This window comes from Crotalus tigris, unplaced genomic scaffold (assembly GCF_016545835.1).
Source record: "Crotalus tigris isolate CLP2741 ecotype Arizona unplaced genomic scaffold, ASM1654583v1 scf7180000017666.379230911805:20528666, whole genome shotgun sequence".
Lineage (NCBI taxonomy): Eukaryota > Metazoa > Chordata > Lepidosauria > Squamata > Viperidae > Crotalus > Crotalus tigris.
Genome location: NW_024096552.1, coordinates 16081919 through 16107376, shown reverse-complemented (window position 1 = coordinate 16107376; position 25458 = coordinate 16081919). Strand labels below are relative to the sequence as shown.

Genomic DNA, 25458 nt, shown 5'->3' with positions numbered 1-25458 from the left:
ATCCTCCGACTGAAGTAACTCAAAGTGCATATTTATGGCATTTTGAATTATTTAAAATGAAATATGCTCTCTTCCACCTATATGTCCTTGGACTTCTTTTGCTCTATGCAAATTGATCACAATGCTCTCATTTCATTCATTCATTTATTCGATTTGTATAGCAGCCCATTTCACCAAGTGATTCTGTGCAGCAAATAAAAAGTAAAAAATAAAAATACATTGCAGTAATACAGAAATTAAAATATATAGCAGCTGCCAATAAAATTATGGGCTGCATTTTGGAGTAAAATAAGTAGATAAAGCATTTAACTAATTACTTAGTAATTGTTTGCTCCTCAGTATTTGAAGAAAGAATTTCAACTACAGTATTAGCTGGTTTAAATGTAAGTAAGAAAATAACAGACTATAAATAACAAAAGGCAGATCTGTTGTTAGAAATATGAAATTCTAAAATCCCAAGTTCTATGTTCTATATATGCTTGGCTGTAAACAATCATTATGTGACTATTGGAATATTATTATGCCTTTGGATTGATGAAATATATTTGTACTCATGATTTATATTCCACCAATCCTGCCCCTCAGAAGCTAGGACAACTATCCAAAATATGTGCTGCTTTACATTTTAAAACTTGTTACATGCTTACATTCTCTACTTGTTGTGTGGCTCTGTTGACCTATTATTCATTATTTAAATGATCAACATATCATCAACTCTCCACAGAGAGTAAATGGAAAGCAAATTTATGGATTGCAGCCAAAAGAATCTAGCGGAGAATGGGTGGGTATATTTTTTTGTTTATCTCCCAGAAACATTCTTATGCCTCCTCCACCCCGTTTTTTTCTGTCTCTGTGAAGCTATTGTGGCCTGGAAATGATGGTTGGCTCATTTTTCTGGAATATTATTTTTTTTATAAAGTTCTTTTCAAACTTGTGATTTTCCATTCTGTCTACTGAGGAACAATCCTGGGATATATATTTTTTAACACATAGACTTTTTACAAAGTAAGATGAAGTTCTTTCCTCCTTTTCTTCCTCCTCCTGCACTTCCATTACTATTACTCCTAGTAATTAAGGTGACCAACCGTCCTCCTTTTGAGAGGATAGTCCTCCTTTTTTAAGTTTTGTCCTCCCTCAAAAAGTGTCCTCCTAGATGTCCTCCTTTTCCATATTTGAAGACTAATCTGCAGGGCTTTTTTTTACTCATAGAACGCTCAGAAGGCGTTTTGGGACCTTTTTTGATGGTTTTTTTCAACTTTTGCATGAGCTGTGCTACTCCCCTATTGGCTTTCGAACGCCAATAGGAATTGCTGCTGAGCGCACCAAAACATCCGGGCAGCAAACTTTGCAGGAACTTTGCACCCCTGACTGCTACCCAACTATACCATCTCCTACTTAGTTACAAAGATAGCTGGAGGAGACTGGAGCAGTAAGTTTCTCTTGATCTTCCCTGTTCGGTTCTACACGGGGATGCACAGGGTAGGCGGTGGTGCTGGGGGGGGCAGCGGGAGGGGCTGCAGGGCTGGAGCTGGCGCGGCTGGTGCTTTGCGAGCCGTGGGGCTGGCTCTACGGGGATGCGCAGGGTGGGGGCGATGGTGCTGGGGGCGGCTGAGGGGGTGGCTGCAGGGCCAGAGCCGGTGCGGCTGGTGCTTTGTGAGCCGCGGGGCCGACTCTCTACGGCAGGGCAGCGGTGCTGGCGGGGCAGCTGTGGGCGGGGGCGCAGCAGACAGTTGACCTTCCATGGGCCACGCCAGTTGGTGGTCTATGCAGTGCTGACCTGCGCTGCCACCACCTCACCCTGCGCGCCTACGTGACCGTCCTGGAGCTCCTGGCCCACAACACCTGCCTCTGCCACCCACCCCATGCACTACTCATTTAAATAATAATTAATACGCATGTAAGCATAATTACAATATAAAATTTTATTGTTACAAATGTTTTTTATTATGCATTTATCATGTTATAGCGTATTCTGTATTATTGTTGCAATAAATACAATGTTTCTTTTATTTACGATATTTTTTTCTTCAATTTATTTGTGTCCTCCTTTTCATTGTAAAAAAGTTGGTCACCTTACTAGTAATAGTTATTGGTATTACCAACTGAAACATGTATTCCAGTTCAAATGCATTAAATACATCTAATATACAGGTAATCCTTTTTTAAAAACTTTATTTAATATATAAAATATAAAGAAAAATAAAAATAGAAATAGGAAATTAAGGAAAGGAAAAGGAGGGGAAAATAAGTGTGAGATACAAAGGAAAAAAGAAAAAAAGTCATTGACTTCCGACTCTTGTTAGCACAATACAAGATAAAAACATTCCACCCTCAACTTTTTGCTTTTACACATTAATATATAACTAGCCATTTCTATAACAACAAATCTATCTAACTGACAAAACCAAAGTCAAAGTTTATTTATTTTTTATCACAAGCACAAAATCCAGAAGTGATATCCAAATAAAAAACATACTCAAGTATATTCTCCTCTTTGAATAAAATGATCAATTTAACTATTTCTTTTTTACCTTCCTTGTGAAGTAGTATTTGCACCTAATAATCTTTGTGAACTATCACCATTTTTATTAACAAAGTTCACTTATATTCTTTTAAATTCCTTGATCTTACTGGGAAAAATACCGTAAATGCCGGCGTACAAGGTGACCCGGCATATAAGATGACCCCTGTCTTTATAGCCGGGCCGCATTCCTAGAACGTCATCTTATACGCCGGAAACTACCAGTATTTCCGGCATATAAGACGACTCGGCGTATAAGACGACCCCCGTCTTTGGCGCCGATTTCAGCGCTCGCGGAAGTCACCTTATACGCCGGCATTTACGGTACTCTTTTTTTCCCACCCACCCCCCTTTTTAAAAAAAATTCTAAAGGTTCTTTAAAAACTTTTCTAGAATCAAAACTTTTTAATGCATCTTGTTCTTTAATTTTTTAACATACAGGCTTTGAACTTCAGTATTAAATTTAGTTCCCACTCTCCAAACCACCCTTATAGAAAAATATATTTTTCTTTTATAAACATCCCTTTTAAAACACAAAGGTTTTCTTTAAACTAGTATTTCATTTTCTTTAACTTTCTCTTAACACAAGTACTCTCAAATACAATTTCAATAACATTTTGCATACTTTAAGAATTACTTTAACATTTTATATATACATTTTCAAATTTTGGATTAAGATTCTTTCCATTACAAATATCAAACAAAGAAAAATCCATCCTAGATCCAGTTAACTGATTAAGTTTAATTTACTTCCTCCAGCATGTCTTCATGAAGTAAAATCTTTTTCTTCTCTGGAAAGTTTATCAAGTAGTTAAGCCTCTCTTTTTTTCACAGATTTCTCAACCTTGTTAATATCCTTAAAGAAAAAGTCCCAAATTTGTCTTTTTAAAAGTTGCTGGTTTTCTTGAAGTTCTTCTTTCAGTAGTATTGAGAGATTTATATTTAAACCATCATAATAAAAGTTAATGTCAGGTTTGTATTCCAAATTTGCAATGGATTGTTCTGCATTTTCAGTACTTGTGAAGTTGCCTCAGTAGCTTGGTAACTTTCTATACATAAAATAATTTGAGAGATGTTTTTTTTAAACCATTCTTGGAGCACAGCTGGTCAACAATTGGTGGACTTTATTTAGAGACCTTTCAAATATGTCTAATAATTTGCTCCTCCATCTCCCTCTTTGATCAGGATCAGAAAATTTTAACCACCCACAGCAAAGAAGACCAAACTACAAGTTACTACAATAATAAACTAAAGTCACAGCTTTCAGTCTTTATGTTTCTCTGTCAGCATTTTTTTTTTTTTGCTCCACTCTTCCTTATTTTGGCTTGTCTTAGCAGCCTTCTCCCTTGTTATTGTTTAACACTAAAGAAATCCCTAAAAGGTGTAGCAGGCTGTGACTAAAGAGAGCCTCTTTTAACTTGACTTAGAAAAGATTAATAGTCCTTGAAGATGATTAAGAAATGAAAGGACAGCTTACTGTCTGTTTGAAAAGTAAATTTCTAAACAGCAGCTTCTTCAACCCCGAACAGATTACAGCCCCTTCCCCCAGCTTTTGGTATGCAGTTAGTTTCAAAGCCCAGCTCCAGAAACCACTTACAGGCTTTCAGCTACATCAGAAGGTCTTGAGGGAAATTCTTAAACTCCCCCTGATTCTGGTGGGTCATAAAAACTGAAGGAATGCCAGTCTCTTCAGTTAGTAGCTGAAGAGCTAAAGTCCAGGGGAAAACCCTTAGAACAGTGGTTCTCAACCTGTGGGTCAGGACCCCATTTGGGGTCGAATGACCATTTCACAGGGGTCGCCAAACAAGGCTGTCCACCATTTCCCCCCCTTTTCTTTGGCCACGCCCCTGGCACCCGGTGATGTATAAGTGGTTGGGGGTCACCACAACATGGGAAACTGTATTATGGGGTCGCGGCATTAGAAAGGTTGAGAACCACTGCCTTAGAAGGATTCCTCACTGAACCTGTATTCAGTCAGCCATCTTCACGGAAGTCCTGATGTACAGGTAATCCTGACTTACAACCACAACTGAGCCCAAAATTTTCATTGCTAAGCAAGACAGTTAAGTGACTTTTGTCCCATTTTATTATCTTTCTTGTCACAGTTGTTAAATGAATCATTGCAGTTATTAAGTTAATAACATGGTTGTTATGAGAATCTGGCTTCCCCATTGACTTTACTTGTCAGAAGATCGCAATAGGTGATCACATTCCTCTTCCTCAACATTCAGTTATTCATTGAATTGATTAAACATGCTTGGGTTTCATTGGCATATTCTTTTAATTGGGGAAATAGATTGTGCCTATATAGATTTTTTATTCCCATTGACATAAACAGGAGTTAAGAAGGAACTTCAGTTCTCTTGTGCAGCTAACACTGCTGCTACAATTTGTTTAAGCCTAAAATATGCAAAAATAATTAACTTTCCAACTTCTGTGATTTTGTAGCATTATTTTTATAAAGTCTAGTGGAACTAATCTTTCCAAGAAACTGCCCACGCTTACTTGGAAAATCAAATTTTCACTTCAGTTGTTGTTTCTTGTGGCCAATCAGACAAGCTATCTGTACTCAGTGTGCTACTATTTAATGTACTGAAACGCCTTATGGAGGCCTCTGATAAGATGCAACTGTCCAGTTGCATTTGGCCAAAATCTTCAATCAATCATCAATCTAAAAGCTGAGTCTTTTATTCCAGTAATTTGAATAAGGTGTGCTCGGTTTTTCTTCAGGGCATCTCTTTTCTTCTTTTGAAGTAGTTTTTGCACCTCACCTTTTTTATTTCTTGTGAATGCCCTGTGCAGCCATTATTCTTAATTTCATTTTATATGTTCTGTAATTGGCAAAAAAACTCCACTTTTCCTTTTTTGGGGGTTTAGGCACATTCAAAATTACAGTAAACTAGCACTTGGAGTAGTACTAAAGTCAGTTGGGGCTGGCAATACTTGCATAGATTAAATGTTTCAGTACATAAGAGAGATCAAAAAACCTTAACATTTTCCCTTTTGTAATCCTACTAGTGTGTACTAAAATTGTTGAGTGAGATTTGCAATTGTCCAGGCTCCTGAACAATATAATTGTCATGGTTCCGATAGATGAGACCAGTATAAGAGAACTCCACTAAAAGAGAATTCCAAGGCAAAAAGTTTCCTTAAAGAACATATTTATTCGGCTCATAGTATCGGCATGATCAAAAGTGAAACCAAGACTAAAGTTCTCTCCCAAAGGTTACAGTGTTACAAAAGTGAACTTCCCATCTCAGTAATATGTCATAAATCACATTCCCCAATTAACTACTTGAGTGGCCTTTCTAACAGAAGCTTCAGCCCACCAAAATGCAATCAGCAATGACCTTGGTTCCCACAGAACAATTTATTGTTTTGACTGAGCTAAAAATACTTATCTCCCTCCCAATTCTTTTTTTTATAACAATATTTTATTGAGTTTATATAGATAAGGGAAAATTAGGAACAATATGGGTATGGTAAGGAAGGGGGAGGGGAGTAAGGAAATAAGGGATTTAGGATAAAATAAGGAAAGGTACAATCACATATTTTAACAAACAAGCAACTGTCCGGATCATAATAATGAGTGAATATCTTAAAATAAGCTTAACTATAGCCATATTACAAACAGTTAATAAATAAATTCATCTATTAAATAAACATGAATAATAAAATCTCAGAAAATCCTAACTATCAACATAGATAAAAATCACTAAATCACTAAAAATAACAATGTCATTAATTAGAACTTGGTTAGAAATCAATCATCTATTCTGAGATGTTAGATCCTTTTTAAATTCTAACGTGTCTCTAATCATTGATAAAATTTATCCCAAGTTATAAAATAAACTGAATTATCTTTTTCTTTCATCTCCAACGTTAATCTATCCATTTCTGCACATTCTAAGATTTTAGTAATTATAGTCTGGTCAGATGGTAGATTCTCATTTTTCCAATATTGGGCAAATACTATCCTCACGGCTGTTAAAACATGTAGTATCAGATAATCATTCTCTTTATAATAATTAGGTTTTAATATTCCTAACAAAAACAATTCCGGTTTATATTCTATCTGTATTTTCATCATCTTTTCCAGCAATCTATGAATCTTAGACCAGTATTTCTTAGCATTGGGGCATATCCACCAGACATGATAATAAGTGCCTGGTTGTTGCTTACATTTCCAGCAAATATCTGAAACATTTTTAAACATTTTCGCTAAGCGAACTGGTGTCATATGCCATCTGTAAAACATCTTATATAAGTTTTTTTTATATGCTGCCGCTTTTGTGAGCTTAATATTTTTATCTCAAAGTTTTTGCCAATCTTCTAAATCTATAGAATATCCAAAGTTCTTTGCCCATATTGTCATTGTTTCTTTCACTTGTTCTTCTTCCATCTTCCAGTTTAAAAGAAATTTATAGAGTTTCTTAATTAAGTTCTCATCTGTTTTTAACAAAATTTTATTTAGTGGAGTCTGTTCTTTATAAAATCCTGTTGATTTTACATCTTTTTTGTATCTTGTTTGAATTTGCAAGTAGGACCACCATGTCAGGTCAATACCTTGTTGTTGAAGAGTTTGCTTGTTCTTAAGTTTTCCCTCTTTGTCCAAAATATCTTTATAACTAACCAGTTTATCATAATTAATCAGGTTTGGATAAGCAAATGCTTCCATTGTTAAAAGCCACTCAGGTATTTTCATATATATTTCATGTTTGATTTTCTCCCATTCTGAAAGTAGTACGTTTCTTACCGCATGGTTTTGAAAGTATTTATGTGCTTTAGTTTTCTCATACCATATAAAAGCCTGCCAACCTAATTGAAGATCATGTCCCTCTAGATAAAGCAATCTTTTATTTCTCAATACAATCCATTCTTTGAGCCAAAGGAGAATAGCGGCTTGATAATAAAGTCTCCAATCTGGCAGTCCAAAGCCCCCTCTCTCCTTAGATTCTTGTAACAATTTACATTTGATTCTAGCTTTCTTTCTTTGCCATATAAATCTTAAAATCATTGCATTTAGATCATCAAAAAAGTTTTTAGTAAGTTTAATAGGAACTGTTTGGAATATAAAAATTAGCTTTGGTAAAATGTTCATCTTAACCATCGCTGTTCTTCCTAGAAGTGGTAACTGAAGATTTTCCCATCTTTCCAGGTCTATTTTTATTTGTTTCATTAATCTCTCATAATTATCTTCTTTTAATGTAGTATATTTTGCAGTTAAATAAATGCCCAAATATTTGCCTTTTTTGACTATTTGAAGGTTTGTCATTTTAGCAAGTTGAATTTTCTGTTTATCTGTTAAGTTTTTTGTTAATACTTTGGTCTTTTCCCTATTTATTTTCAAACCAGCACTTGTCCAAATTTCTCGATTTTCTGCAAAAGTTTATCAGCTGTTTCCAATGGCTCCTCTAAAATAAAAACCAAGTCATCCGCAAAGGCCTGTAGTTTATATTTCTGATCTTTAATCTCCAAACCTTTAATTTCTGTATCTTGTCTGATATTTTTTCCCAATACCTCTAATGTAAGGCTAAATAATAGGGGAGATGTTGAGTCCGTCGCGAAATGGTAAGACACGAGAAGCAGTTGTAGTTCTCAAGAAACCTTTATTCTTCAGTTCAGCTTACATTGGAATATGGCGGCAAAAGCCCAAAACTCGCAGCCTCCTTTTATAGGATTTTCCCGGGTCAATGTGTTACTTTTCGCGCGCCAGTACTTGCACATGCGCACAAACACTGGTGACAGCCTGTCTGGTCCCGGGCAGCTTGCACCTGCCCAGGACCACCTGCAATGCCCCGAGTCTGCTTGCAAGGCTCAGGACATAACACCCCTTTCCCCCGGGCTAAAACTACGACCAATGCCATAATAATACACAACCCACTTTTAGTACAATGCTCTGCTCCCCCAATGTTCGGAGTTCCCCCCATTTCCATTTCCTTAGTGTTTCTACCCTTCTACTGGCTCTGTTTAGCCAATAGTGTTATGTAATCCTCTAAGTACTTAGGAGATTTCCTTGCTCTCTGTGACCTCCTAAGCTCTGGGTGTCTGACAGGTACCCCCTGACTGAGGGGTGATGTGTGCCTGTTCCCCTCGTTATGCCTTGGTGACTCCCAAGGACTGTGCTCCAATGCCTGGCCTGCTTGCTTGCCCACCGGGCTCATCAGGCCAGGGCTTCTTTCACTTTGTGACCTGGTTGACCCGCCTAGCTGTAGGCTCTCTGGCCCTTCTAAGTGACTGTCACTGTTGGGCGTTTCTGTAGAACCTCCTAGGCCCGTCCAAGACCTGTCAGGAGGCTATCTATCCCCTGAATCCCGTTCTGTGTCCGGGCTTGTGTGTCCCAAAACTCAGTTGTCCCCTGAGTGTAGTCAGAGGTGTTGTAGTCGGGATTTGGTTCCTCGACCACCTCCCTGTGTGTTTGCCCCCTTCTAGGACTAGGGGTAAGGTCAGGCCAACTATGAGGAGTGTGTGCCAGCTCTCTTGCGGGGTATGGTTTATTGGGATGCTCCCGGGTATCCTCCCTGACTGGAGTACTGAGTGGTGCGGGCGAGTAGTGATTGTGGCCCCGGGGTAACTCCCTGGCTGGAGTAGGCGTGAATGTCTGATAACTGGTTAAACTCCTAGAATTCCTGTTTGGAGCACTCGTGGAATTTTGGGATGGGCTGTTTGTGGTTCCCTCATTGGTAATGGGCAGCATTCCGTGCCCCTCCCTTTGCCCAAAGGGCTCCCCCTCCCCCCCTGGAAAAGACCCAGGAGTCTCAGCGGGAAGGTCCCATCTAGGGCGAAGTTGGTCGATGTGCCGACGCAGGACATGACCGTTGTCCAGGGATACCTCGTAGGATAGAGGACCTGTGACCCTGGATATAGATGCGGGGACCCATGTATGACCAGGCCCGTAATTACGAGTCCAAACCAGGGCACCCACAAGTAGTTGCCTAGGTGCCCTGGGGTGTGAGACAGAAGGAGGCAGTCTGTCCGGATGCAACCGGTCAAGCTTGGTAGTCAGTTTGCGCCCCCAACGAAGTTCAGCTGGGCTTCTCCCTGTAGAAGTGGACGGTGTGGTGCGATAAGAAAGGAGGAAGTCAGCCAACCTGTGATGCCAGTCCCCGTAGGTGAGCCTCTTCAAGGCGTCCTTGGTGATGTGAACCATGCGTTCAGCCATACCGTTGGTGGACGGGTGGAAAGGTGCAGAAGTGGCATGACGAATCATGTTAGCCTGCAAGAAAGCTTGGAATTCGGAGGAAGTGAATTGAGGGCCGTTGTCAGACACAATGACGTCTGGAAGCCCGTGTGCAGCAAAAATCCCCCTCAGTACCTGAATAGTCTTTGCAGTGGTGGTGGAAGAGACAGGTACAACCTCAAGCCATTTTGAATGGCTGTCAATGAGGACCAAGAAGAATTGATCCTGAAAGGGCCCAGCGTAGTCAATGTGCACCCTAGACCATGGAGACTGTGTTTCCTCCCATCTATGCACAGGAGCTTGGGGCATTTCAGGGCGTGAGCGTTGACAAAGGTGGCAAGCATGCACCTTAGCTTCTATGTCTTTGTCTACACCTGGCCACCACAAGTGGCTGCGTGCAAGAGCCTTCATTCGTACAATGCCAGGATGACCCTCGTGGAGGGAATCTAAGACCCTAGTCCTCATTGAGGTGGGAATGACAACTCTGCTTCCCCAAAGCAGACAACCCTGAGAGGTGGACAACTCGTTCCTTTTAGACCAGAAACTCTGAAACTCAGGACTAGGACAGTGCTCAGGCCATCCAGACAAAACCCAAGAAAGGACACGTGAAAGTGTGTGATCTGTGCCTGATTCAGCGGCTACATCCCTGGCATTCAGGGGGGACTCGGGCAAGGCTTGAATGGAGAGAATATTGATGGCTGGCGCGGGGTCAGCCTCTATTACCGGCAGGGGTAATCTACTGAGGCCATCAGCATGGCCCATTTCCTTCCCAGGCTTGTGAAGTAGGGAAAAATCATATGCAGACAAAAAGATAGACCACCTAAGCATCCTGGGGGAGATGATTTGGGGAGTTTGTTTACGTGTGGTAAACAGTCCCAACAAAGGCTTATGGTCAGTGAAGACCGTGAAATGCCTACCATATAAAAAATCATGGAATTTTTTAATTCCAGCAACAACAGCTAAGGCTTCCCTGTCTATCTGAGCATAGTTGCGCTCAGCTGAAGACAATGTCCTGGAGTAATATGCAAGAGGAACCTGAGTTCCATCAGCCCTGAGGTGGCTCAGTACAGCACCCACCCCATAAGGGGAAGCATCACAAGCGATGCACACAGGAAGGGACTCATTGAAGTGAGCAAGTACACTGTTAGAAGTGAGCAAGGCCTCGACCACTGCCACACTGCCTGTTTATCTAATAGCCTGTGAAGAGGCTCAGCTACACTAGCCTTGTGTGGAAGAAAGGAATTGTAGAAATTCAGAAGGCCCAGAAAAGCCTGTAGTTCGGCCTTAGACTTTGGCCTAGGGGCTTGCATAATGGCTTTTAGTTTGGATTCAGCAGGATGAATCCCAGCAGCATCAATTTTGAACCCCAGAAACTCAGTAGAAGGCACCCCAATTTTACATTTGTCCTTCTTGAGTTTGAGTCCCGTTTTCCTGAACCTTAATAGGACAGCCCTTAGCCTTTCAGCTAGAATGTGTGTGGAGTCTCCTGTAATTAAGACATCATCAAAATAGGGGCAAACCCCTGGTATACCCCGTAGTGTGTTTGCCATTACGCTTTGGAAAATCCCAGGAGCGACATTTACTCCAAATTGAAGTCTCTTTACCTTGAAAGCCCCTCTGTGGGTCACAAAAGTCTGAGCTATAGCAACGTCATCATCAACAGGCAGCTGTTGATATGCTTGAGCTAGGTCAAGTTTTGCAAAAACGCCCCCCCCCCTTGAGGGAGGCCAGGATATGACTGACCACAGGAACAGGATAGGCATGTTGTTGCAATGCCTTATTTAGAGTGCATTTGTAATCAGCACAGATGCGAATGTCCCCATTTGCCTTAAGAGGCATGACAATGGGGGTCTCCCATGGACTGGAGTCAACTGGTTCTAGAATTCCTTGTTGGATCAGTTTATCCAATTCAGTGTCAATTTTACTCTTTAAAGCAAAAGGGACCCTTCTTGCTTTAATTCTAATGGGAGTGACCGTGGGGTCTAGCTTTAACGACACAGGGGGTCCTTTGAATGTGCCCAGCTGGGGGCTGAAAACGTCTGCAAATTCTTTGCAGACTTCCTGTAGGTCGAGTGTTTGTAGGCTGTTGAGCCCTGTGACGTGTATCCCCAAGGCCTCAAACCACTCGAGTCCTATGAGACTCGTTCATTCACCCTCTACTACTAGTAGGTCTAGTGGACCCTCAAAATCCTTATACTGTACGTTAAGGGTGGCCTCCCCCTTAACACACACTCTGGAGTTTTGAAAATCCATTAGCACAATGTCAGAAGGCCTCAACTTGGCCTGGGTTCCGCTGCCGGAACAAATCTTCCTAAATGTGTGCATAGAAATGATCGAAAGTGCAGACCCCATGTCCAGTTCCATAGTTAATGGAACCCCTTGTAGCTTCACCTTAAGTGACAGCTTTTTCTTAATGGGCTTGTGTGTGCCTGTCCTGTAGATGCTTCTTCGCGAAGCGCAAAACCCCACCCTATTCTGGCTGGGGACCCTGGTACCTTTCAGGCGCAATTCTTCCTGAGGTTGTACCTTCTGACGGCCCAGGCACACAGCTGCAATGTGTCCTTGTTTTCCGCACGCCCAGCAGATAGCGGAGCGGAACTTGCAGTCGGCTCTCTTGTGGCGACCTCCACAACCGATGCACTTAGGGAGAGCTGAAGAGCTTCCTCTTGGTTTTCTTTCGTCGTCCGGATCTTCCTCGGAGTTTCTTTGGATTTCTTCCTGGTGCACGGATGCAGCATCTGGACTGTTTCTGATCGGCCACATGTTCTTGATGGCGCCGCCCGCTGCTTCTTCTGCGGTGACCTCTCTCAAGGCATCTTGGAAGGACAAGTCCTCCTTGGCAAAAAGTCTCTGTTGCAACTTTCGATGCCTTAGCCCGCATACAAACCGGTCCCTCAGTCGTTCCTCGAGGTCCTTGAACTCGCAGTGTTTGGCGGCTTTCCTCAGTGCGGCGATGTACTCCTTGGCCGATTCTCCGGGTCGTTGATCCCTCTGCTCGAAGGTGTGGCGCCACGCGATGACGGACATCTTAGGCTGGAAGTGCTCCTTCAGTAACTTCTTTAGATCTGCGTAGCTGACAGACTCTAAAGGAACAGGTGCTGCGAGGTTCTCAGCGATTTGAATGCGTCTTGACCGCAAACGCACAGCAGGGTGGCAGCCTTCAAGCTCTCTTCCCTCACCTGGTTCACTTTGAGGTAGTTTTCCACCCTGGCTACGTAGGACTCCCACCTCTCTGGATGTGAGACGTCGAATTCCGAAAGCCTTCCAATCTTTGCCATTTCGAATCAGGAAGGGTCTATCAGCCAGCCTACCCCCGAATGCGCACTGGATTGGCGGGTAGCTGCCGAGTCAACGCCGTTCCTGCCGCTCCGGACTCACTCGGGTAAGCTTACACCTTTTCTTCTTCGATGTAAGGCAATCCCATCCTCGTCGCCAGTGTTGAGTCCGTCACGAAATGGTAAGACACGAGAAGCAGTTGTAGTTCTCAAGAAACCTTTATTCTTCAGTTCAGCTTACATTGGAATATGGCGGCAAAAGCCCAAAACTCGCAGCCTCCTTTTATAGGATTTTCCCGGGTCAATGTGTTACTTTTTGCGCGCCAGTACTTGCGCATGCGCACAAACACTGGCGACAGCCGGTCTGGTCCCGGGCAGCTTGCACCTGCCCGAGACCGCCTGCAATGCCCCGAGTCTGCTTGCAAGGCTCAGGACATAACAGGAGACATTGGACATCTCTGTCTAGTGCCTTTTTAAATCTCAAATCCATCTGTATAATCTCCATTTAAAAGTATTCTTGTTGTTTGTTTGTTATAAATTGCTGAATTTCTTTGTTAAAATTTTCACCAAAATCCATTTCTTGAAGTTGTTGAAACTTAAATTGCCAGTTTAAGTTATCAAAGGCTTTTTGTGCGTCAAGAAATATAAGTGCCATCTGGTTCCCTGGATGAATTTCATAATATTCCAAAACGTTTAAAATAATCCTTAAATTATTCTTTATCTGTCTTTTTAGTAGGAAACCATTTTGGTCTGGGTGTATAAATTCAATCAAAAAGTTTTTCATTCTTTCTGCCATTATTGCAGCAAAGATTTTATAATCCACATTTACTAGCGATATTGGTCTATAATTTTTAATTAGTGTATGATCAGTATCTTCTTTGGGTATCAAAGTAATATTAGCTTCAGTCCATGAGTCTGGTATTTGTGTCTGTGTGAAAACTTCATTACATAGGTCTTTCAAAGTTGGAGTTATAATATTCTTGTAACACTACATAAAATTTGGCAGGAAGTCCATCAGGTCCTGGTGTTTTATCTTTCTTTTGCTTTTTTATTGCCTCTGTAATCTCCAACATTGAAATATTCTCATTTAACCTCTGGCGCATATTCTCAGGAACCTTTGGGAGGTTTGCTTCTTTTAAGTAAGCCTGAATTGCCTCTTTAGGAATCGTCTCCGCCTTGTAAAGTGTCTCATAATAAGCCTTCGTAATTTTTTTCATTAAATCATTATGGCAATGTAAGTCACCCTCTGAGTCCCGTAGCTTACTTATTAATCTTTTTTCTCTTTCTTTTTTTAATCTATATGCAAGCCATCTCCCTGGTTTATTAACATTTTCAAAAAAATTCTGTTTAGACTGTTTAATCTGCTGTGCCATTGTATTTGTCTCAAGTAAGTTTAATTTGTGTTTTAATAGCTCCATTTGTATTTTCAGCTTTTTCTTTTGTGGGTCTAATTGTAACTCAGATTCCAGGATACTAAGTCGTTCTTTCAATCTATGTTGAATATGTTTCTTTTCCTTATTCTTTTTGGCAAGATAAGTTATAGCCAAACCTCTAAAATATGCTTTTGCCATGTCCCATACAATTTGAATAGAGGTTTCTTCTTTTTTATTAACTTTAAAAAAAATTCCATTTCTTTTGTTGCAAATTGTAGAAATTCCTTTTCCTTCAATATTGATTTATTCAAGGACCATCTCGGTCTTTTCTTAAATCCTTTCCAAATCATTTTAATTGGATTATGATCTGCCTAAATGTTTGATTCTATTTTAATTTCTTGTATCATGTTCTTTAAATCAAGAGAAGTCCATATCATGTCAATTCTTGACCACAATTTATGTCTATTAGAGTAAAATGTATATTGTGTTCTTTCCGGATTCATCTCTCTCCAAGTGTCCTGTATACAGAGTTCATCTTTCATTTGTAGCAGGGATTTAGGTAAGATATTACTTCCTTTTTTCCCTTGTTTGTAACTTTTATAGTCCCATACTGGATCGACAATTACATTAAAATCTCCAAATATACACAAGCTATAATAATTTAAGTCCACCAGTTTATCATGTAATTGCTGAAAGAATTGATCTTGTTTCTCATTGGGAGCATATATTGCAACCATAATTATCTGTTTTTGGTTCCATGTAATCTCAACCATCAAAATTCTTCCCTCTTCTTCAACATAGATTTGTTTTGGATTCATCTTTTCTTTTATACATAAAGCTATCCCTCTTTTCTTCTGTGATGCCAAAGAGAAATAGAGTTTACCTAATTTTGGTTGTTCAAGGATTCTGGAATGTTGTATCTTAATATGTGTCTCCTGGAGACAAATTATGTCCATTTTTAACTTTTGTAATCTGTGGAATATTTTACTCCTTTTTGATGGGAAGTTAAGACCATTTATATTTATTGAAAGAATTCCAGTTTCCTCCATAGTTTCAATTATGTCAAGATCTTAATTTGCTTATTGGTCTCTGGTTTTTAGCTCTCACATCTTCCTCTGATTGAGTCTTTCTAGGGACTTCTTCCACCGTTTGTTTAGATGTTCCTGTAGTTGTTTCCTCTGGTTTCTTAGGTTCCGCCTCGACTTTCTCCAAGAAGGCTCTATGATTGTTAAAGAAATCCTCTGCTTGTTGTGGAGTGCTCAATCTGTGTCTCTTTGTATCCCAAAAAATTAGTAGTCCTTCTGAGATCAGCCATCTAAAATTCACTCCTCTATTAATCAATCTCCTTGTTAAGAATTGGTATTCTCTTCGGGCTTCTCTAATTCTTCTTGGAATCTGTTTGAGAACTACCAATTCTTTATCTTTATATTTCAGTGGTAGCTCTTTTATTAAATCTAACATGAACCTCCCTAGGCACTCTGTTTCTTCTTGTATAATTTGAATTTACTCTAAAAACTTGATCAACTTCTCTTTTGATTTGATCCATTTCTGTTCCAAGCAAATCCGCCAATAATTCACTCATCAGTAGTAACAAGTTCTCATCACTCTCTTCTGTCACATTTTGAAATCTTAGAAAGTATGATGCACGTTCCATCTCCATCGACGCCATGCTTTCTTCCAGCTCTGCGTTAGATTGCTCCAATCTCTGATTTTCATTTTGGAGAGCTTCTAATTTCTGGTTCACTAGTACTGACTTATCTTCAATATTTTGCATTCTTTGTTGAGTATCTGACATCGCCTGTTGAAAGGCTTCCATGTTTTGATCCATCTTAAGCAAATCATTTTTCAAGTCTTCAAAGTCCTTTTTCATTTCCATTTTAGAATCTTCAAAGTCCTTTTTCATTTCCATTTTAGTATCTGCAATTGCCTGGAGAATGGTTAGTGTATCCTTCTGCTGTGTGTCCGGTTGTAAGAACGTTGTAATCGATTTTTGAAGCGATGGACTAACTGAGGTTGATGCAGGAGCCGAGGAGCCCTTCCTCACCCCTTTTGCCAAATTTGAAACACTCATCTTGATTATTGTATTTATTTATAATCTATCATCAAGCCCGATGGCTCAGTTAGTTATAATCCAAAAAGAGGGCCCGATGACCATTTATAATCCACCAAAAGGCTCAGTAAAAGAAAGATATAACCCAAAACCCTCAATAAAAAGATAAAAAGGAAGATATCCAACAAAAGTATTATCAAAACGTAGAAAAAAAATATATGAAAAGGAATAGCAATTCTCTAAACAAAAAAGAAATGGAAAAAGAAAAACATAAAGCTTATGTTTATATCCACACAACAAAGCTGACAAAAAAGGAGTAATGATAAAAAAAGAATATCCAATTTATAATCTAATTAAAGACAAAAAGATCTTCTTCTATGGTTCCCTTATTTTAAAAAGAATAAATCCAGAAAGGGAACCAAACACCAAGCAAAAGTGAAAGAAAAAAAAACAAAACCAGTCTCTCTTACTAAGCAAGACAGGAATGTCTGGACATTGAGCCAAAACTCCACAGCTGAATCAACAAAGTTAGTGTAGCAAAAGAACAAAGGGAAGAAGTTGCAAAATAGCCACCAGGGGATGCTGTTTCTTTCCCCCACCGTTTACATAGGGAGAAAGTAAAAGAGGGGAAAAAAGTTCCAACAATTAATACACAAAAACTAACACTCCAAAAAGTTCTAAGAAAGAGCAGTTAAGGTGGCTTTTCCCAATTAGAATAATAATAGATCTTTCTTCTCCTTTATAATGAGACAAACTGGTTCCCTCAATGTGGCTTCAATTCAAAGGATTTTCAAAAGTTTTTAACACACTGAAACCACCACTTTTTGGGAGGGGGGAGAAGCAAAAATCCTCTCCTCGTCCTCCCCTTAAGCTTCCAGCCTAACTTTAAAGGCAGGCAATTTTCTCCAAGGTCTGCTTTGCAACAAAAACTGATATCTCACCTGGACCATTTGCTTGCTTCCTGAAACTGACTCCTGTCTCCGATGATCTGCTGAGAATGGCGGCAAATGCAAAGCTCTCCATGTTTCTCTCATTGTTCCAGAGGCTATTTTGAGTTCAGAGAGCTGGCTACTGCCGACTCCCTTTCCTCAAAAAGTTCACCTCTCGGTAGCCAGCCCTCCAGGCTGGCATTCAGCCCTGCTGGGCCCACCAGCAACAGAAAATCGGATCCTGAGCATGGAGAAATCATGTCCCAGAGTCTATAACCAATCACCAGCGTCAAGCCCATTGGGCTTGACACGAACTGGTGGGGGGCAGGGAAGCAGCAGCCAGCCGAAATCTGGACGCCACTCCGGGGTGCCGCCCAACTCCCGGAGACCAGCTGGAAGTCAGCAAGCCGGCCAGACACCACCTGGCTCCCCTGGGTCAGCTGGGAGCCAGTGAGGCCGCTGTTCACCGTGGCCACCTCCCTCCATTGCTGCAGATGCCGGAGACATCCCTACCACCAGCTGGGCATCGGAGGCAGGCCTGCTGGATGCCAGGGGATTCGCTGCTCTCCACAGCCGCTCCTCGCACCAGACACAGGGGAATCCCCGGAAAGCAACTGGGCGGCAGAGCTGGCCGGCTGGATGTCAGAGGGCCGTCTCTCATCATTGCTGCTCCTCCTGTAGGGCTGGTGGCTCGGGGAAGGCGCTGGTTGCTGGGGGAAGCCATGGCCTCATGGACAAGAGCAGAGCTACCTGTTGTGGAGCCATGCCGGAACTGGGCATTGGATGGATACCAGGCAGGACAGCTGGGGCTGCGGAGGCTGCGCTGATGCATCTGAAGGGGGGGGGAGGCGGAATTTGAGCTACAGATTTTATCCATACAGACCGGATGCTGGCTTGCTGATTGGGATGGGGCTGGAGGGCGGGGCACATTTATGTAAGGCACTGGGAGCAATTCACTCCCAGTGCTGACTTTTTCTTTGCATTAAAGTTAGCTGTTAAAAGCTGTCTTCCACTCATCTCCTTTTTTAACTCTCATACAATAGTACTCCTTTCTTAGGTCCAGCATGGTAAAAAAAACTTTCCTTTTGCCAAATGGGCTAACATTAAAGGGAGGGGGTACATATTCTCCACGCTGACCCTGTTTAACCCTTTAAAATCAACACACAGCCTCAGTGAGCCATCTTTTTTTTTCGTTAAAAACCACAAGGGCAGCTACTTGGGATTTTGCTGGCTGAATGAATCCTCTAGCCAAGTTCTTATCAATGTACTCCCTCAGTTCTCTCAACTCACGGGGGGGGGGGTTATTGAGTACAGTTTTGGCTTGGGCAGTTTGGTTCTTGGCAAAATTTCAATAACACAATTGGTCGCTCGGGGGAGGGCAGGATGTCACACTCTGTCTTGCTGAATACCTCAGTTAAGTCTCAGTATTCGCTTGGGATGAGTGGCATCCCAGGCGGGGAGTTTACGGCAGTTTTCAGGGTTTCAAGAGATTGCCTCTGGGTTTCACTTGTATCACTGGTGGGGGTGGGAGGGGAAGATTACAGTGTTACAAAGTTGAACTTCCCACCCCAGTAATATGTCATAAATCACATTCCCCAATTAACTACTTGAGCGGGCTTTCTAACCAACGCTTCAGTCCTCCAAAATGCAATCAGCAATGACCTTGGTTCCCACAGAACAATTTATTGTTTTGACTAAGCTAGAAAATACTCATCCCCCCTCCCAACTCTATGGCAACCGAAAATGAAGGGGAAATGGCTTCAGCCAAATTCGTTTGTAGAGTTGACAATAATACAATGATGGCAAACTTATGATATTTGTGTCAAAAGTGATATGCTACAATATTTTGGGTGACACACCAGCATTCACCAATTTGCTAACACCCAACAACAACTATTCTTGAAACCACACCCTGTTCTCATGTGATTTTTGGAGACTTTGGAGGCACATGAGAATGGAGTGTCTCCAATCCCTCCATACATTGACTGAGAATTCTGTTCTTATTTCATATCCTAAAGGCATGAAGGCCCTTCAATGATCATGTTATTTACAGAAGCATGAACAGGTACAAGGAACAGCTGCAGTTTTTATATGGTGAAAGTGTTAATAGTGATATCTGGAGCCCTTGCATCAAAATGATTTAGGCATCTATTACGATCTTATTATCAAGCCAGATTGGCAAATTCAGTGAACAAGAACCATTTTGGGTTTTGGAATAAGTTATTGCTAATATGGTAATGCCTGTCAAAGAAATTCTCCCACTCAGCATAGCGTATACCTAGCTTAATTAAGATGGAGCTGCTCTCTGTCCCCTCCCCCCACTTCCCTGTGTTAAAGTATCTGTTTTGGTGTAGTCCTTTGAGAAAAGATTACACAGTCCTAGGAAAAAGGAACAATCAATCTTCCTTGATTTTGTTTAGTATAAGATGAAATAGAGAAATACTTGACAAGCTTGTAAGATTTATTATCACACCTTAAAAGATTATATCTTACAAGAATAAAATAGCAGTCTTGGCATCCCTGCTATGCCTGTTTCTTGACGTGGCACACTTTGAAGAGATGATCTTATATATATTCCACCCATTCAATCATTGTTTTATTAAGTTTTAGCTTTAACTTCAATAGTTTTCTACTCTTGGTAAGTATGAATTTTTAAGTGATTTTGATGCTGTGATCCATGTAGTACAAGACTGTAGAGATTTTTTAAAACTTCACTTGAGAAAGAATTTTGGAGGACTAAATCAGTTTTTTCCTTGCTTTTTGTCCTCTTCCCCTTTCCCCTCACCCACTCAATTTATTCTTTTCTCCTTTACCTGCTCAAGAAAATTAATTCCGTTATCAAAAGACCTTGAATATGATTGTGGGTAGCATTGTATTTTAGGTTGGTTAAGTACTATGGATACCGACACATTTTTATAAGCCTCCTTGGCAACACATCATTTATTTACAAATTCAATAAAAAAGAAATTATATTAATTTAAAATTAATAATTTAAAATCTTAAAAAAATATTCCAATAATCATCAATATTACAGCAAAATTACAAAGTTATGCTGTCCCTGGGCATGGAGGTTGGAGCATTACTTAGAGCAGGAGTCTTCAAACTTGGCCCTTTTATGACTTGTGGACTTCAACTCTCAGAATTCCTCAGCCAGAATTCCTTAGACCTTGTTACATGGTTATTGTTTGTCCAGATTGGCTGCTTTTATATTTTATTTTATGTTGGTGTAATGTTCTTAAATACTAGCCAGGCATGTCAAACTCATGACGTCACATGACATCGTGCAATGTATCGGAGCTTTTTTGCCATTGCCAGCAATAGGGTGGGCGCGGCTCCGGTATGATGAAACCAGCCCACGGGCCGGCAGTTTGACACCCCTGCTCTAAGCATTCTAGAGCAGAGCTTTTCAACCGTTTTACTGATTGTACCACTTTTAGGATAAGGCAGTATTCAAGTACCACCTAGCAAGGTGTCAAAAACTTGATGACCAAAAAAAAAAAAACCTGTTCAAAGTTGCAATTGCACTGAAATGACTTATGACCATTTTTCACACTTATGATCATTGCAGCATGCCCAGGGTCATGTGATTTATATTTGGATGCTTGGCAACTAATTCATATTTATAATGGTCACAGTGTTCCAGGGTCATGTGATCCCCTTCTGCAACCTTTTGACAAGCAAAGTCAATGGCAGAGCTGCTGGTGGCCAAGTGCTAAGGTGGGACTTCCTTTCCTCCCTCCCTTCCCTGCCTTCCTTTTTCTCATTCCCATCTCTTCTGAAGGAAGAATTTGACCCCCCCCATATTTTCCCTCTTCCATATATTAATCAAACAAGGAAAGGCCTCCAGAGACAGAAAAGAGAAGCTGCTAAGTGAACTAGCTTAAGGCGCATTCCCCTTTAAGAATTAGCTACTAGAAAAGAAAGTAAGCAGTGCAGCCGGCACTTAAGGAAGAAAAAAAAAAAGTAAGTACTGGCTGCCGGCTAAGGCAACCTCCCCAAATGGCTCCATTCATAAGTAAAGGAATGTTACAGGCAAAATCCATTCAGGAGAAAAATACTTCAAAATCCCTTGCAGCAAAACTTACAGCTAACAACAGCAGAGCAATAGCCGCTAACAGGAGACATCAGCCATCAGCCAAAGAGAAATTGCCAAACACTCCTTAAGAACACAAAGCCCTCATTGCACAAATCCCAGAACTTCAAAGTCACAAATGCACATAAGAATCCTTCCACCCTCCATCTCCTTCCCTCCTCCATGCCTCACCTCCAGCCATTGCTGCCTTTTTTTCATTCCTCTTGGAGGGTGACCCCTTCCCCGTTGCATTTCTTGCCTGTTTGCTGCTGCCAGCAGCAGGTGGCTGCCACAGCAGTTGTAGATCGGCTCATGCCAGCCTGCTTGATCTCCTCTCCCCCTCTGGTGCAGCTGACTCTGCCTCCTCCCAAGGCTGCTGCCTTTTTTCTCTCTCCCTCTCCTGCCCAAACTGCCTCCTTTTATAGGCTCTCTTGTCTCCAGCCCCCTCCTCCTTTCTCATGGGGGAGGGTGAGCCAGAAGTGAGCCTGGGGCCTTTGCAGCTCCAGAGGACTGTGCTGGCTCTTTCCCTCCCCCACTACACTTGGCTAGGCAGGGCTGCGTACCACCTGCCACTCATTAATGTACCACAAGTGGTACGCGGACCACCAGTTGAAAAGCCCTGTTCTAGAGTTGCTATTGTGAGATGTGTAGCTTTATAAATCTAATATATTATAATTTCCAAACAAGCCAATTAATTTCTTTCAGGTCACTAAATAACATGAGATATTGGCAAGAAAAACCATGTTTACTCCTCTCTTAGGCCATTTGCCCGTACTAATTTTTATTTCAGCAAGATGTAATTTATTATTTGTTTACAGAAGACAATAAGAGTACTTATACTGCAAGTACACTAAATGGCTTAGGATGCAAGTATATTCCTGCATTTAAGGTCCTTAAAACACTAGCGAGGGAGAAAGCAGTTTTTTCCCCGTTCTTTATTATGCTTTACTTTCACACCCTACATTGCCCCAGTCCAGTTCATTTTTGTTTCAGTAACCATCAGGGCTAGTTCTCCTTTAACTTCTCCTCCTGTAAATTCTCCCCAAATGCTGCTTCTTATGAACTCATCATAAATTTCTCAGTGAAGAATTTTAGTTCATCTGACTTACTATTGGCAACCACGAATTATTTAAAAATGGCAATAACTGAGTTGTTAATATAATTTTCAGCTATTTAGCATTAAGGCAGAATCCAAGCTGGGATTATCAAAATCAATACTGAGATTATTTTTTTCATTGTTCTTCTTTCCTTTCATTTTCCAGGCATGACTGATCCTTTTCCAGTTTAACATAGCATCATTATCAACAGTTAGGACAGTATGTAATACTTTATGGAACAGCATGTTTTTTAAATTTTAAATTTACTTTGGAACATCTGGTATTTGTCTGTGGTTCAAAATTCCTACTACAAGGTGTTTTTACCTAACTGGTTTACCATAAAGCTAACTCAGAAAAAGTCCTACTTAATCAATAGAAATAAGGGATATGTGCAGAGCATGTGAAAAATCTTCTAGATGTCTTCCTAAAACAGAGGGTAAGAGAAATTAAGGAACCTTAACAACCTCAGAATTTGAGCACTATTTGTAAAATGGGAGGAATAAAATTAGTGATTATAACAGTACAGCACTGTCAAATATTTGTATTCCTCTCTAATTGTCTAATGTTTTGAACAGATTGTTTTACAGGACTTATAAGTATAATGACTGATATAATTTGGCGCTTCACTGGAGATTTCATGGCCCCTGATCTTGTTTGCCGAATTGTTCGGTATCTGCAGGTACAGTACAAGAATAGCTAAATAGTATTCTAAATGTCAAAGTGCTGATTTGTCTATTGTGAAAAATTTAATCTCTCTATGATGATGATTATAGATTATAGACTCTATAATGAGTATAGGGACAGATGGAAGAAGAAATACTTTAGCCAGCAAAGTATGTAGAATTTGAAATCCCCCCTTTTTAAAAATACAAGCTATAATAACCTTTTACAATAGAAACATGCTACATTGCAGAATTGTATTCTATAAGTAATGTTCGTTGATCATTCTTTCTTTGTTATGCTCATTCAGAAACATAAAGCAAGAAAAGAATTTTTATAATGCCATTTCCTGTATTTAAATACAAATGACTTATGATTTTAAAAAGAATTTTCTCCTAAGTGGATTTAGGGTAATCCAAATAACTGAAAACAGACCACATGAATTCTTAAAAATAAGTCAATCAACATTAGAACTGTCACATTTTAACTTTACAGTGATTTTGAAACCTCCATTTGCCTAAAAAATGGAGCAATACAAATGGCAGCGTGAAATGTGCTTCCATAGATTTCATTTTTTAGAGTTTTTATTCTATCTTTATTATTTTATAAATAATTCAAGGTGGCAAACATATCTAATGTTTATATACCTAAATATTCTTTCTTTCTCCTATTTTCCCCCTAAGATCAATACTGTGAGGTGAGTTGGGCTGTGAGAGACTTTCACCCAGGCGACTTTCCTGCCTAAGGTCGACCAGAATTTATGGTCTGTTGGTTTCTAGTTTGGTGCTTTAACCACTAGAGCAAACTGACTCTCCATATTTGCAGAAATGTCAGCCTTAGGTCACTTTGGTATTGTTCTGACACTACAGGTAGTCCTCAAGGTACGAGCCTAATAGAGCCTGCCCATTAGACTCGTAATCAGACTCAATATTGCAAAAATTTTAAAATCAAACTCATTAATTGAATCAAATGGGTCGTTAAAGGAACGAAGATTTGATTTACTATTTCCTCTGATGGCTGCCTGAACTGAGAGGCTTTTCCTGCCGCTACTGCAGCTGTTTCCATCCGTCAAACAGCTGTTTCCGGTTTCAGTAACCACAATACTGTAAATTGCCTCTCAAGCAGTAAGCTTTTTTTTTTTTTTTTTAAAAAAAGACCATTTGTTGTTAGGCAAAGCTTCTTCAGAGGGGGGAGGAGAACTGTACCATTGCAGCTGTCACTAAAGTAATTAGCTTAAGTGTCTCCAGGAGTTTACACAAATTTCCGATTGCTTTAAATCCCCCCTCCCACACACACACATACTTGCCGGCCATTAGCTTAAGCATCTCCAGCCAGACATGTAGAGGGAGATGGGGTGGAGTTTACAGAACTATTGGCTTGCAATAGTAACTGAGATGGAAGGGACCTTGAGGTCATCTAGTCTACCCCACTGCTCTCACAAGAGAGTACACTACTGTACTGTATTTCTGATAAATACCTATCCAGTCTCTTCTTAAAAGCCTCCAGTGAGGGAACACCCACAACTTCTGGAGGCAATTTAAATTTAAAACCTTTAAAAAAAAAAACAAAATACTGTCCCTGATCATCCTCTCCAGGCAGAATTTCTGGTAGGCCTGTGCTAGGGAGAGGAGACAGTAGCAGCCATATGCTATAAGTTTCAGGCAAATGCAAACAAACAATCTAGCAAAGTACTGCACTTACAAACACAATAAAAAGCAGAGCAGTTCCCAGCGTGATTATAAACAATACAGTACAAAACTATAGAGTAACAAAAAAGAATATTTTAAAATACTTAAAGAAGTAATTCTAGCTCTCTACAGTACTGTAGTCCTCAAGCCCAGCAAGCAGCACATCTTTCACGCAGCTCCAGGAAAACAAAAACAAATGGTCCTGACAGCTGCAAAAATCACTGGATCTTGTTTGGCCATGTGACCAGGCACACACAAAAAAAAAAAAAAAAAAAAAAAAAAAAACAACCCACTTCCTGCTTCTCATAGGCCCAAAACGACCCAGGCAGATCACAGAGTTAAAATGGCCACTGCAGCAGCCGAGACTGAATCCAAGTCCCATGGCTACAGAGGCCTGTTTTTGATCGCAATTTTGAATTTCTAATGTAAGTAACTTTTCTAAATAACCTTGTTTTTGTGAAATCTCGCTAAATAAACGCTCGTATCTGGGGGATTACCTGTATTCCCACGTATTGTTACACTCTTGCTCTCCATTTATAAATATCTCTATCACTATATTCGACTGCAGTGCAGAATAATATATTCTGTAATATAGCAACAGATGTGAGATTTT

At 40.4% G+C, this 25458-nt stretch overlaps 1 protein-coding gene across 1 annotated transcript in view; it reads left to right on the top strand.

Moving 5' to 3' along the window:
• Positions 1-25458, top strand: part of NPSR1 (neuropeptide S receptor 1) — a 113862-nt gene that overhangs the window by 50199 nt on the left and 38205 nt on the right. Inside the window, exon 3 of the mRNA XM_039336356.1 lies at positions 23073-23176. Coding sequence (XP_039192290.1) covers positions 23073-23176 — 104 coding nt within the window. The remainder of the gene's footprint in view (positions 1-23072; positions 23177-25458) is intronic.